General features: G+C 39.3%; 2 protein-coding genes across 3 annotated transcripts; one reads left to right on the top strand and one right to left on the bottom strand.

Annotated features, from left to right (window-relative positions):
- Positions 1-2: 2 nt before the first annotated feature.
- glmna (glomulin, FKBP associated protein a) lies at positions 3-7,891 on the top strand. Its single transcript, XM_088428604.1, has 19 exons — positions 3-135; positions 335-396; positions 731-856; positions 1,137-1,250; positions 1,312-1,420; positions 1,827-2,112; positions 2,191-2,290; positions 3,121-3,302; positions 4,277-4,330; positions 5,020-5,050; positions 5,175-5,264; positions 5,377-5,418; positions 5,634-5,707; positions 5,976-6,060; positions 6,147-6,256; positions 6,789-6,852; positions 7,282-7,417; positions 7,488-7,558; positions 7,626-7,891. Exons 2-19 carry the CDS (start codon positions 337-339, stop codon positions 7,713-7,715), a joined length of 1,824 nt encoding a protein of 607 aa, XP_088284730.1. The 5' UTR covers positions 3-135; positions 335-336; the 3' UTR covers positions 7,716-7,891.
- A 207-nt stretch (positions 7,892-8,098) lies between these two features.
- Positions 8,099-13,343, bottom strand: cdc7 (cell division cycle 7 homolog (S. cerevisiae)). 2 transcript variants are annotated; one of them, XM_088429412.1, is made up of 13 exons: positions 13,197-13,343; positions 12,917-12,995; positions 12,403-12,489; positions 12,144-12,279; positions 11,927-12,020; positions 11,672-11,814; positions 10,896-11,211; positions 10,583-10,684; positions 10,229-10,392; positions 10,068-10,150; positions 9,175-9,324; positions 8,756-9,098; positions 8,099-8,592 (listed from the first exon to the last, which is right to left on the bottom strand). In XM_088429412.1, exons 2-13 carry the CDS (start codon positions 12,993-12,995, stop codon positions 8,568-8,570), a joined length of 1,722 nt encoding a protein of 573 aa, XP_088285538.1. In that variant the 5' UTR covers positions 13,197-13,343; the 3' UTR covers positions 8,099-8,567. The 2 variants fall into 2 exon arrangements, with proteins under 2 accessions (XP_088285538.1, XP_088285539.1); XM_088429413.1 differs by having other exon boundaries at positions 8,099-9,098.
- Positions 13,344-13,464: the final 121 nt, after the last annotated feature.

The raw sequence follows: 13,464 nt of genomic DNA, 5'->3' as shown, positions 1-13,464 counted from the left end.
AAAGCTACGGCAAGGCATTTGAGTCAGATTTTAACCGGGGATCATTCCCGACACCGGCGTGGTCATTTTTGAACAGGGAAACACAACATATATATGTTATTTTTAAACATATCAACTATATAATCAGTAATATATGTAAGTACATTGAGGTGTGTTTAGAAATCTAGAAGACATGGCAAAGAGTTTTGTGTATATTAGCTAAATGTCAAAGCTAGCATTGAGTCGTCTGTTTACTGTTACTCGTGTAGTATAGTGATACTAACTTTCATTTCAATACGTATGATGAGCACAAGCGTAATATTTCACCTTGATTGAACATCATTGTATGTTTCAGGAATGCCTTTGAAGACAAAGGCAATGGCTCTGGATCAGTTCAGTGATGTGGTGCAAAGATGTGTGAGTTACAAATGGAAGGGGGTTTACTTAATTCTCACATTTTCATTAAATCATATTGACATTTGCGCGTTCCATAATCCAGTCCAGTGTCTTGCAATTTTTATGTTGCCAAGGCTCAGATTAAATTTGATTCATGGCATGCCACAGAAATGTCACCCAAAAATGGTTGCACAGATTAATCGCCATCCCATTCAAGAGCAATTGAATTGGTTGGTGTAGAAACAAAACAAAACCACAGTAGTAAAATAGCAATACTATTTTGAGCATTTTTTTACACAGAATAATTTCAAGTGGTCATGTGAAAACTTGTCATCCATTTTGATATCTGATCTAGCAATCACTTGCTGCTGACTGCTACACCACCGAAGATCATGACATCTTTCTGACTGCTGGTCGGTCGTGCATCGAGGAGGGAAATAGTGCTCAGGTGCTCAGCATTGTCCTTGATGACACAAACCAGGTAGATAAACGACACCTTCCAGATCCATGTGTGATTGCTGAAAATCTTTGAAATGACTAGATCACTTAAAAAGTTTTGATTCTCGGACACATGAAATCCCATTTAAAATACAGTACACACATGTTTCCAAGGTATTCTTCAATGCCTTTTCTCATGCTCTCATATTTTCTTGCGATGAGTATCACTCCAAGGAAACACGGCAATGAATGCGTGCTTTTTGGCCAGCAGTTTTTAAATATTAGTCCAAATGTCACACATGTATATTTGTGCTCCTGTGTAGGACATGGTGACATGCATGGGGTGGAACCTGCTGCCTCCTCTAATTCAGGTTTTACTGAAGAAGGATGACAAGAACCTTCCTCACTGTCTGGCCATTTTTAATCATCTACTTGAGGTAAAAATAAATAGTGTTATGTTTATTTTTGAACGGTTGGTAATGTAATGTTAAATTTCAGATATGCAGACCGAAAGAGTTGCTGATAGGCCTTTTGGAGCAGCTGGAGCAGGAGGAACCTGTTGCTGTAGCAGAGAGTCTCCATCTTCTGTTGATGCCTTTGCAGAAAGGTTAGGGATGCCACATACTAAATTATCCTTAGGTGTGATTGGTTGCATGAACGGTTGTTTGTCTCTGTGTGCCCTGCGATTGGCTGGCAACCAGTTCAGGGTGTCCCCCGCCTCCTGCCCGAAGCCAGCTGGGATAGGCACCAGCAAACCTCTGACCTTTGTGAGGATAATTGGTTCTAGAAAATGGATAGATGGATGGATGATAGGTTAACTGCCACTTCTGCCATCTAGTGGAAAAGCATTTAATTGTTCTGCTGTCTCTATAGGTCGCTGGCATAGATTAATGAACAAAGAAACATTATGTAAAATACACAGATAGTCATTTTCAGGTCCATTAAATGAAATAGGATCATTTCATGTGGCTCACTTCTCCGTTTCACTCACAATGTGTTTTGATTGCTGTCAGTGCTGCTGCGTCTGGGCAGCCGTAAGGCGGCGTCTTTGGGCATGGCCTTGTCCTCCATCCTGGAACAGTTAGCCAAATTGCCTGTCCCCCACACCAAAGAGCAGGAGGAAGACGACATCTTCTTGATTAGTCGTTGCTGCTCTGACCTGACTGCCTTTGTCAAGCCCTTTGTTCAAGAGGCGAAACGGGAGCTCTGTATGGGCGACTATGAAAGCTCCAAAAAGTCAACTAAACTTGACAGCGAGTTACTGGATCAAGAGGAGCTGAGGGCAGAAGTTCTGAAGTTGTGAGTGATGAGGTTCCCCCGTATCCATAATGTGTTGGCCTCCGATCTTGATCGAATGGTGTTACTTTTGTCTTGCAGCTGCATGAGTACTTTGAGTCGTCCTCTTCTGGAGGTGCAACTCAATGATCCTGACACACCTGCTCCGTCTCCTCTCAGAGACTTTGCAACAGAAATTTTGGTATGATAGTCTTCAACTTCATTTGAATATCTGTCCGTCCATCTCAATCCAATTCAGTCCATTCCACTCCACTTCACCCACACACCCAAAACTCCATAAAACAAACACCAGTTTCTAACCAATTAGCAGAGAGAATTTTTCAACTTTTTGCTCCCAATCGCAAGACACTTTCTCCTAAGGCCGGACATCAAATTGAATTAATTTGATTAATTCATTAGTTTTAAAACATGATTATTTGAAAATTTGCTGCAGTAAATCATAAAATTTAGGTTTTTCACAAGTGGCAGAATGCTGGATATGTAGTTTACAAGAAATGTTTAAAATAAGCGCGAACTACTTATGTCAGTTAAGCAATGAATATCAGTAGCTTTTTTTGCACTAGCTATGAATGTTGAGTTTACGTTAAAACGGGTTTAAAACCAGGATACATGATTGTTTTCTGAAGATTTTACAGAGGATTTATTCTTGAAGAAATGTTGTTGGTTTGTTAGGAAAAAAATTGAGATTTTATATTTCGACCATGTCTTAGAGCTCTACTTCCTATAAACTACCACAATCACTATCCATACAATTTACAGATTCAGTGTTTGAGTGTAACGAGCCTAATCCCATTCCTCAAAGATTTGGGCATTTTTTCACCATCTAATCTTTATCTTCTACTCGAAAGCTGTGCCGATGCTGAATCCAAAGTGTTGCAATACAGCCATTTTTAAGTGAAATTTCAGTCACAAAAACACAAAAAGGGAGTTGTGATGGGGCCGGGGCCCTAATAAGGAAAAGTGTTATGGAAGACGGCAGGATGATTTTTTTCTGCTGTGTGTGTGTTATAGAACAACCTCAATGCAATCGGGGAGTCCACACCAGGCCTCGTGTATCAGCCTCTCACCAAGAGGAAAGAGGCGGTAGGCTTTTTAGAAGAGGAAGTGCGCTATCCAAAAGAATCCCTCGCTAGCCTGGCTCACCTGGTGTTTGTTCATCACCTTGCTGCTGACACCTTCCCGTGTGTCTTCAAGTAAGACAATTTTAAGATAGCCAGGCTGTTTTACTTTCGATACAGGAAGACCTGACAGAATGGCCGTCAGGCCGAGTTCTGCACTAACCGAGCCCTTTAATGGATGTCTCTTCTCTCAATGATCATGAACCTCAATTAATGCTGAAGCTATCTTTCAAGTCCCTGTCATGAAAAAAAAAAGATTTTTGAATTTGACATCACAAAGAGGAGAGATGTTAATAGGAATGTTCAAAATCATAATTTTCCAACCAGATATCAGCACAATTACTCTACTCGGGTACTATCTGTACCACGCAACTGATAATTACATTATTGTAACATTTATACAGTACACTTACATACAGTGCACTCGGAAGATATTCACAGCGCTTCACATTTTATGAAATTCATCTCTTGCCTCAGAATTCCACACACAATACCCCTTTATGACTGTGAAGGAAATTGGTGGGGACGATGATGTTTTGAATCGATATGAAAGACCAAACAAAGAAATCACATTTACATATGTAATGAAGATCAAAATTGAGCTCAGATGTCTGATACACCTGCGACATGATACAGCTACCACCACAAAGTTCTACGCTTAATGCTTGTTTGTTTGGCTTGAAATGTAAATCAAATTTGAGGGATGAAATCTGAAACCTGAAGATGAAAGGATGATTGTGTGATTCATTGCAAATCTAGTCTCCCTGTGCATTAATACAAGCAGCACATATATTTGTAAGTCCTTCAATGTTAATCTGTTAAGTCGGGAGAAAAAAAATCAAAACTGTGGTGGGCCATTAAAATTCATCAAAATGTATTTTCTTTATATGGCTAAATGCATTTAAACTAGAGATTTCAACTTGGCAACATTCATAGCTGTATTTTTTTTTTTTCTGAGCTGCAACCTGGTTTTGTGAAAATGCATGACATATAATTGAAGTCCAATAAATGATGCCTGTGCTTACACATGCTTATGCTCTGTTTTGCAGTCCTGTGTTCTGCCTTCAATGTAATATGGATCACGTCAGCTTCCTGTTGTCCAGGTGAATGCATTCCGGCACTCCATTTATATTGCCTTTACAAAACACGTCTTAAACTATTTTTTTTAATATATGAGTATTTTACACGCTGTAGCGTTTTGTACACATGGTTCACACGTTTTGCTCCGAAGAGATACTTTGTTAGCCTAATAGTATCATTCTTAAAGTCAATTTTATCTTAGTGTCACAACATCCGAGTGAAGGGCAAATTGAGGAAATGGACTTTTGTTGATGCACTGTTTTTGATCTTCAGGTATTTTTACATTTTTATGGACTTATCCAGTAGGTTGAATCAAATATTGTTATTTGTGTTGGTGTACATATACAACATATATAATAATACATAAGGGTATTTCAATAAACATAGTCGGAAAGTTTTTTTTCTGTAGTCCAATTTAAAACGTGATACATGGATTCACCAACCACAGAAAACCGGTTTTGAGAACGCCAATTCCCACCAGTTTTTATTTCATATTCATGTATCGCCCCTAAAAAAGGCATGAAATACTTTGACCAATTGCTGAATCCAGTTTTTAAAAAGTAAGAGACTATACTTCTAAGATGACAGTAAAACTGTAAGTAATGACAATAAACATGCATACAATCCCCGAACCTGATCTACCATACTGGTACATAGCACACGTGACTCTTGTTCGTGTTATCTCCTAACGTCATTTTATGTTACTTTTTAGAAGTGAAGAGTTCAAAATTCAGAAAGGACTGGTAAGTCACTTAATACTTTATGAAACACAATGTCTAGACACACACACACATACTGTATACCGCTGTGTGTAAATTACATAAACAATTGTAGCTTGTTGACGCAATCATGTGTGATGTGTCGTAGGAGCTTTATGAAAAGAGTCTGATGCGTGTGGAGGATAACAGTCTGCCTTCAGAACTACTGGACATTAAAACATTCATCACTGTGCCTCAGGTAAACTTCAGTAAAAGTTTTTTTGAGGGTTTTTTTTCTTCTAAATATGCAACGGTGATTTTTTTTCCTGGCTAGAAGATATCCCAGTAATGTTTTTTCTGCTTATTTATAGAACCTAACCAAGGTTATGACTATATGCCCAAGACAAGATTTGGTGAGTGGATCATTCCCCAATAAAATCACCCAACCACTTAATTAGTGTCACTTGAAATGCTAGTGAAAGTCAATAAATGTATTCAGTATTTAAATGCATAATGGGTGTGAGTAAAAAGAAAAAAAAGAAAAGAAAAAAAAGTTGACACACCCCATGTCAGTGTTGTATCTCATGCATGAACGTCTGAGCTGTTCATCCATGCTGTTCAATCACAGAGATGCAAAGGTTTGAAGGTGTTCCAGCTTAGCATTGACAAATTCAATCTTGAAGCCAAGTATAACTTTTTCAAGTAAGTTCCACCTCCCTAAAGTTACATAAATGTGTTTTGTGTTGCACCCTGAAAGTATTCTGAGAGCTTCACTTTTCTACATTTTAGGACTAAAATGAATTCAATAATTTGTATTTAAATTTCAAGGCTACCTGTTCATGTGCACATAAATGACTTTTTTTTTCCTTTGATGGACAAAAGCTCTAAACTAACAAAATGTGGATAAAGTAAAGCCTCATGAGCACTTTCGGAGTGTATATCAGAGTAACAACTTTAAACCCTATTTCAGGTTCATGCTAAAAACGAGTAATCACTCCGGAGTGGAAGGCTACATCATCAAAAACATCAGAAATCAGATCGACACGGCCTTGCGGGTGAGGCGGCTGTTTTAAAACATCGCTGTGGCCATCATCTAGTTTTATTTTTTCTCATCACGTTTTTCTTCTGCGCTCGTACGCAGCCAGGTAACAGTAACATCTGGTTTGAGGGGTTTCGCTTGCTCCCTCTGCTGCAATTGGTCTTCACTCTACCAGATGGCCCGGAGACCGACCTCCTGCAGTACCTGGACAGGTGGGCTCCATGTTCAAGTACAGTTAAATTCTTTCTCCTTACGAGTAAGGCGAAATCAGTGCACTATTAGAACAGCTAGGCCGCACTAACTGTCTTACTTGTAATGCTTATTCAATTACTGCAGGGCATTTCTGCACACTAGTAGAACATTGGCATACTATTTTAGTAGAAGGTATTTTGATGAAATTACTATGGTCTGGGAAGCTACTAGCATGTGTCACATGCCTACAATTAAGTTCTGTTAGTACCACGAGTGAGAGTTAATTGTGTACCAGTAGCCAACAAGTGTCACTCGCAGGAGTAAAAATATAATTAAGATGAGAGTGCTCCATTGTCTTAAGTGGAAAATACTTGTGCATGGACCTGAAGATGGATATCAATGATATTGAAGAAGTGTTTATTTAACACACTAGGATGACTTATGAGTAGTGTTTTTATTTATTAGGCATTTTGTTTTGGACTTGTAGGGATACCTGGTAATTGTTGTTGAAAAAAATATATATATTTTTTTGGCTGCATCGTTTTCCACCAGAATCATGGAGGCTTTGAACCTGCTGCGTTACCTCGTCATACGGGACAAAGTGACGGAGAACAAGGTGAGTTTCATTCTTGGGATTTTCTGTGACTGTCATAAACAGTTTACTGGACATTTTATTCCTAAAAATATCATGCTTTCTTAAGATGGGGCTCAGGGGCAGGTAATATCATCATACCAGCAGGGGGCCCTAAAATCGAACCCAGTGGAACACCATAACACAGTGGGGCAGAGCAGGACTGAGGGCACAAAAATGTCTGTCTACCTGTTTAAAAATATATATTAAAGATTTAAGGCAAACATGTGGCACAAAAACATCAAATAGAAGTGAACTGTCTTGTACTTGAGTGAGTCAGTGTGTCTTTTACATACCACACTTTATAGAATAATGATGATCTAACTTCAATTTCCATTCAAATAGAAACAAAATGTACCTTCAAAACCGATGCATACGTATTAACGCCTCTAAAATTCTGTGTTAATGTCACAGACAGGTATCTGGACAGCACTGAGTAAAATAGAAGACGTGTTCATGAAGCCCCTACGTGTTGGGCTTAACATGTCGAGGGCACACTATGAGAGGGAGCTCAGCACCAGCATGGAGAAGAACAAGAGAAATGTCAAAGGTCAGCCCAATAAACATACCCATTACCTCAAGTTATTGTTATTGAAATGATATTGTACCTTCATCTCCAGAGACATCTGTGATTTCTGTGTCCGTCGGTGATGAGAAGCTGCCAAACATGACCTCAGAATCCCAAATTCAGGTGATATATTTAGGTGGAAATGTATTTGAATCATTTTGACATGATTATAACAAATGCTGTCCGACAGGCCCTCCATTCAGCCCTGCACACCTTTGACATGATGGAAAGTGTATTGGTACGAATAGAGGAGCTCACAGAGGTGAAGAGTGCCATATAAACGTGTTCCATTTCATCTCATGGAAGAATTTGTGTAAATATGGATACATCAGGTCCTGCAGATTAGTTGTTCTTTTTTTCCAAGTCTGGTGACAAACGCTTCTGTACAATGCAGTACAGTGCTCTTTGTACTGTAACAGATGTTTTCTATAATTAAACTATGGCCTTTTGGAACAATTTAGAAAGTGTCACATTTCTATGCACGCAGCATAATATAAATATAAATTAGCTGAACTATTTCCTTATCTTTGCTCATTTTCAATTACAATCTCTGATGAGGCCAGTTTCATGTAGTCGGAATGGCAACGTAATAACGAAACATTTTGATTACTGTACATTTTCTTTCTTTTTATTTACAATATTTTAAAAGTACCTCAGTTCTGTAACTATTTTTTTCATAACAATTACATTTTGTTTTATTAATGTTCTTACAACAAACCTATTAATTAGATGTGGTAAATGACTACAAACTACAAAATTAATTCAGTTTAATACCAATTTCAGCAACAAAAGAAGATAAACAGATGCAACAAACATTCCAATTTTATTTGTATTGTAATATGTCTATCCAGTGATCTGGGTTAAAAAATGGGATTATACTTTGCTTATGTCTGACTTTGAATATTCTATTAGCTTCAATTATAATGGCCGAATCCAAATGTCTATCTTTGGAAACAATACTCAAATGTAACTGACAAGGTTCACCTTACTCTTCTACACCACAGCTGCCATGAAAATGAGCAATTTCCACTTCTCTGCCTTTCTGTAACTGTTCCAATCTCCATTGCAACCTGCTGATGTCAATGTAAACTCGGCAGCTCATGTTCTCCAAGTGGCCCCTCAAATTTGAGTATCACGAGACATCATGAGCAGAGATCCTGGAAGAGTTGCAGAAAGACATTGAAAAGTTTAGAAATGGTTCAATTAAGCGTAACTGAAAATGAGTTCACCCTGAAGTTTCACCCAATATGCCAAGGGTTGTGAATGTTAGAAAAATCATAAAGAGTGAATGTGGTAGTCAGGTTGGGAGGGGTGGTTTACAATTGTTGAAAGAGCGGGTGCTCCAGAGCCTGCGCCGCTGTAATTCTGCTAGTCGGATTGAGATCCAGTAAGTGGTCAAGTAGGTCGTACGCCTCATCGGGCACGGTGTCCCACCCCTGTTCATCCCCCCGAAAGGAGCCTTTCGAGGTTTTATCCTGGCTTTTTGGAAGCAGCAAAGGAGTCTCACAAGCTTGATTTTGAGATTGTTCATCTTGAGCTTTGCGATCAGGTTTGGGTATACTCATCGTCTTGACTTCTTCATCTGGTCTCCGTCCTCTGAGCGTCTCGCAGAGGACCCTGAGGTCCAGTCGGGGCAGTTCCCGACTGCACAACACTGACTTGCCTGGATAGGATGGATTATGATTATGATAGCGGTGGGTTCAACTACAATAACATTTCCCGATCATGTTGATACGCACCGTATGCCTTGGCTGCTCGTATGGCCTCTCCGGAGCCTCGTATGGTCATGATCTGAGTGAGAGCCACCAGATCGTCGCTTGCTTTGAAGAACGGATAGCGTCCACTGAGCAGGGAGAGGAAGATGACTCCGGCTGACCACACATCGATGGCTGAGCACAGGACCGAACACTTGTTTAAAAATGATGTCACAATGTTTTATTTGGTTGTACACGGATATATTTAAAGTGACCCCTCTATTCGAAACACAGTATGATGCTTGATACTGTGTTTGGGGTACATACATTAAGCAGCGAAATTCACCCGTTTTCGTTCATCTCAGGGTGGCCATTTTGGGGCCTGAATGACTTGCTTGTCTCGAAAAACTATGTCAGGTCACTCAGATTTTAAGGCACCTTTGTAAAGTGCTTCTTTTTTTTTTTTTTAATAAATAAAAGGCATCTTTTATTTGACTAAATTCACTTGCCAGTGCATGACTTTACCACCCTTGTTTACCCTTTGACTTTAATAATACAGTATTACTACACTTTACCCTTTTAGAGTCTTATGGCGACAAAGTACAGGTTTGTGCTCTTGCTGAAATTGCCTAAAATGCCAAAAGAGCACTGTCTACATGAAGTGAGTTAATAGTGGTGGTTAAAATTTTCATTGCACGTAGATGAGCATTTCTAATGCATTATTTTGAAATGAAATCATTTAAGGACTAGTAAGACATTTATTTTGAATGTAATGTTAGGATAAGCTGAGTTTGAATGAGTGTTTAGGATCACAATGTGTAGTATAACTACAGTTTAAACTTAATACAAGCAAAAATACATTTTAATGTTTTAAAAGATTATTTGCAGCAGGGTTTGGTTCCTATAACTCATTATAAATACTTGGTCAAGATACTCACCTGTCCCTTGGTTTGGGCACTTTGTGAGGACCTCTGGTGCTCTAAAACCCGGAGTTCCTGCCCTGGGAGCCACCTGCTGTTTCCTTTGGAGGCGCAGGCAAAGCAGGTCATGTATAAGGAAATAAGAACCACCCAAAAACATCAAACAGTAGGACTTTTACCTAGACAGGCAGACATTGCAGACATGCTCTGTCTGGAAGCAGTTACAAGTGAGAGGCTGAGTGACTCCTCGCTGAGCTTTTTGGGTTTTGACTGTTGCTGGTCCCCCTTGAGTTGAAGGGAACCTCCGACTTGAGAGTTCCCCTGTTTTCATTGGTTTGACAAACTGAACAAAAGAGGAAAACATGAAACCATACGTGGAAAACATAAAACCATTCAGTTTACAACAAAAGGGATCCTTATTTTTCTTAAATTGACATTTTTGCAGCAATATTTCTTCATGAAGACAAAACTGCAATTGAATGTATATGTAATATATCACTGAATTTAGACAACTGACTTGACAACAAGCTTACTTGTGTCTTAGTTTCTTGTTTGATGATAGTGGTCGCATCGCAGCTGTTGAGGTTCCTCTCGCTAAACACGGATCTTGGTGCTTTGCGTAAACCCACTAGAACCTGCAGTTTAGAGTTTGAAGAAAAAAAATGGTTCAGAAAAACAAGACCGGAAATTATCATAGAAGCTACGTTTAGAATCATTCAATTCAATGTTTACAAATATTTTACTGTGTGTGGCACTGTAAAGTAAATAAAAGAAGTGAAATGAGTGAGTGAACAAGCCAGTCCCTTAATCGCCAAGGAAAGAAAGTGTATATTTCAGTTTAGACACCTTTGTGTGCTTTGTGTGAGAAGTTGAGGTCCCCGCTGTAGTAGAGACAGAACGTGTTTTTTTAATCAGGGCTTTCCTAGTGGCTGAGGAGGTGCTTGTGGTGGTGATGGAGGAGGAAGGTGGGTGAGCTGTGGATGGCAACGGAGGTAGTGAGGTGGGGGCTGTGTTGGTAGTGGGGGCTCTAGGTGCTGCTTTGTCTCGTTTCTCTTTGGAGCCTCCGACTTTTGGGGGTGACAAGTTCTGCTTGACCACCTTGAGCAGCTCGATCTGAGTGTCGGCCGTTCCCTGAGCCAGGCCGAAGTCCACCAGGGCAAACCTGTGCACACAAATATTATGCATAGATGCACAATGTTACTTTTAGATAGTTGATTTGGTTGCATCTTAAATAAAATGTCTCCAATGAAAAGACAATAATGGGTTTTATCCCCACCACTCACTCACTAAAACAGGTTTTTCATCAGAAAAATAGCATTCTAAAATCCATCCATTCATCCATTTTCTATCGCCGCTTCTCTGTAATTCAATGAAATGCAAATACTTTAGCTGTTCCTGGCACATTATTTCATGAAATTCAGTTGATTTTGGGCTGCCCCTACTGGTGTGCGCACCTGTTCCAGTATAATATAAATAAAACAATGAACAATATTAAAAAGAATTTTTACCCCCAAAAATCTGATCTAAAATACAAAAAAAAAAAATCGATGGCATGTTAGCGATACATACACCATAGTTAAACATGTATATTGTAGGTAAGTGCAATTGGTGTTGCTACTTACGTCTTGGCTTTCCTGTTGTAGAGGAAGTTGTTCGGTTTGATGTCTCGATGTATTATACCAAACTGATGAATGTGCTTGAGTGCCTTCAACAAGTGATAGATGTACAGACGAACCTCTTCAAAGCTCAACAAGTCGATGATTTCCTGTTTGTAACAGCGTGACCACATTAAATCAGTTGAAAACCGTATTTTTTCTGAAGAATAAGGATTTTTAAGCAACTCAAACGAACGGTTGTGTATATTGTCTATTTCTTACCACTATTGCTTGATGTTCCATATAAGGCATGACTATCACGACATGATCCTCCTTTCTGAAACAGTACTCCACACCCATCACATTTTCTCTTCCGCTGCAAAAATAAGAGTATGAAGTGTGTTCTGAGATTCAGGATGCATGCAATGGGTGAAAAAAACCCAGAAACACATAATGTACTTCAATGTAGGTCAGTGAATCCAAATTGAAATAAACAAACCCAGCAACTGTGAGGCATTGGAGTTCAGCGGCAATGCGAGTAGGATGGCTGGTTGGGATGAGATGTTTGAGAGCAAACACCTCTCTGCTACCATCCCGCATCCGAGCCTCACCAAGGTAGACTGAGCTGAATGTCCCTGAAGCGCAAGTTACAAACACCCACGTCAACAAGAAAATATAAAAGTTTGAATGCAAAGCAAACTGTGAATGCATAGCATATAAAGAGAAATATGACAGTAATGATCTGACAAACAGTGCACCTTCTCCAATTTTCTCTATGATGCGAAAAGTCTTAGCAAGCTGAGGAACAGCCTTGTAAAGGGATTCAATATCTGACTCCACATCCCCTGGAGGAAAACACAAGAAAATGTTAGGTTCTGTAATGTTGAGGCAAACAATTCTACAACGATTTTGACTTCAATATTTTTGTAATGAGTAATAAACCCATGGCAGTTAAAAGAAAACCTTCTCAGCACAGACACAACATGAGAAGTCCACAAAGTGACTAGACGTTACCTAAGCCAATGATGTGATTTTTGGGCGACAGCAAGCGGCAGTATGGCTTCCCCCGAGAGGGATAAAAACGGTTGAATTTTGCTGCTTAAATATTGCATAAATCCAATATTACTGTGTTTAAACGAATGTGTATTTAGAGGACATGAAAGATACTCTAATGTAACATTTTGACTTGACTTTCACGGAAACATGCAGCAACTTTTGTTATATAGACTTATGAGCATTTAAAGGCATTAATAGCCACACACTTCAACTCACTTGAATTTTTTTTCTTGTTTCGGGATTTGACACAGCCGTCTGTGTGAAATATTTCAGCGTAGGCGACCGAGGAATCCATCTAGGAATCAAATGGGAAAAAAATAGACTCAACACAAGACAAACTTTAACGCTATTGAGTGGACAGCAAATGAGTATGTGTTAATCCGTCAAAATCGCCAGTTAAATGTATTTTTTCGAAACAAGTTTTCATCTAAAATACACGAATGCTACTCCTCGTAGATGTCTGACGCGTGTACCAACGGAACAAAAAGAAACTCACCTTATGTCTTCGATACAAAAAAGTATCATACACTTTCCATAGTCTCAAATTGCTCACTTAGAAAACGATAATCAGCCAGACCGTGTCAAAATAAGACACGAAATTTCACATTTGACTCCTGACAGGCTTTTCCGCCAACAAACTACCCGCTCAAATGACGTCAGGGCGAGATCTCGCGATAAAGCAAGACAAAAAAACGTGGGAAATGGTGACGTCATGGCCGCTTTCACTTTTGCTTCCTTGGTTTAACATGAGAAAGGGCAAGCAT

Source organism: Hippichthys cyanospilos, chromosome 12, assembly GCF_059441005.1.
Source record: "Hippichthys cyanospilos isolate Australia breed blue-spotted pipefish chromosome 12, RoL_Hcya_1.0, whole genome shotgun sequence".
NCBI lineage: Eukaryota > Metazoa > Chordata > Actinopteri > Syngnathiformes > Syngnathidae > Hippichthys > Hippichthys cyanospilos.
This window is presented reverse-complemented; position numbering and strand designations above follow the sequence as displayed.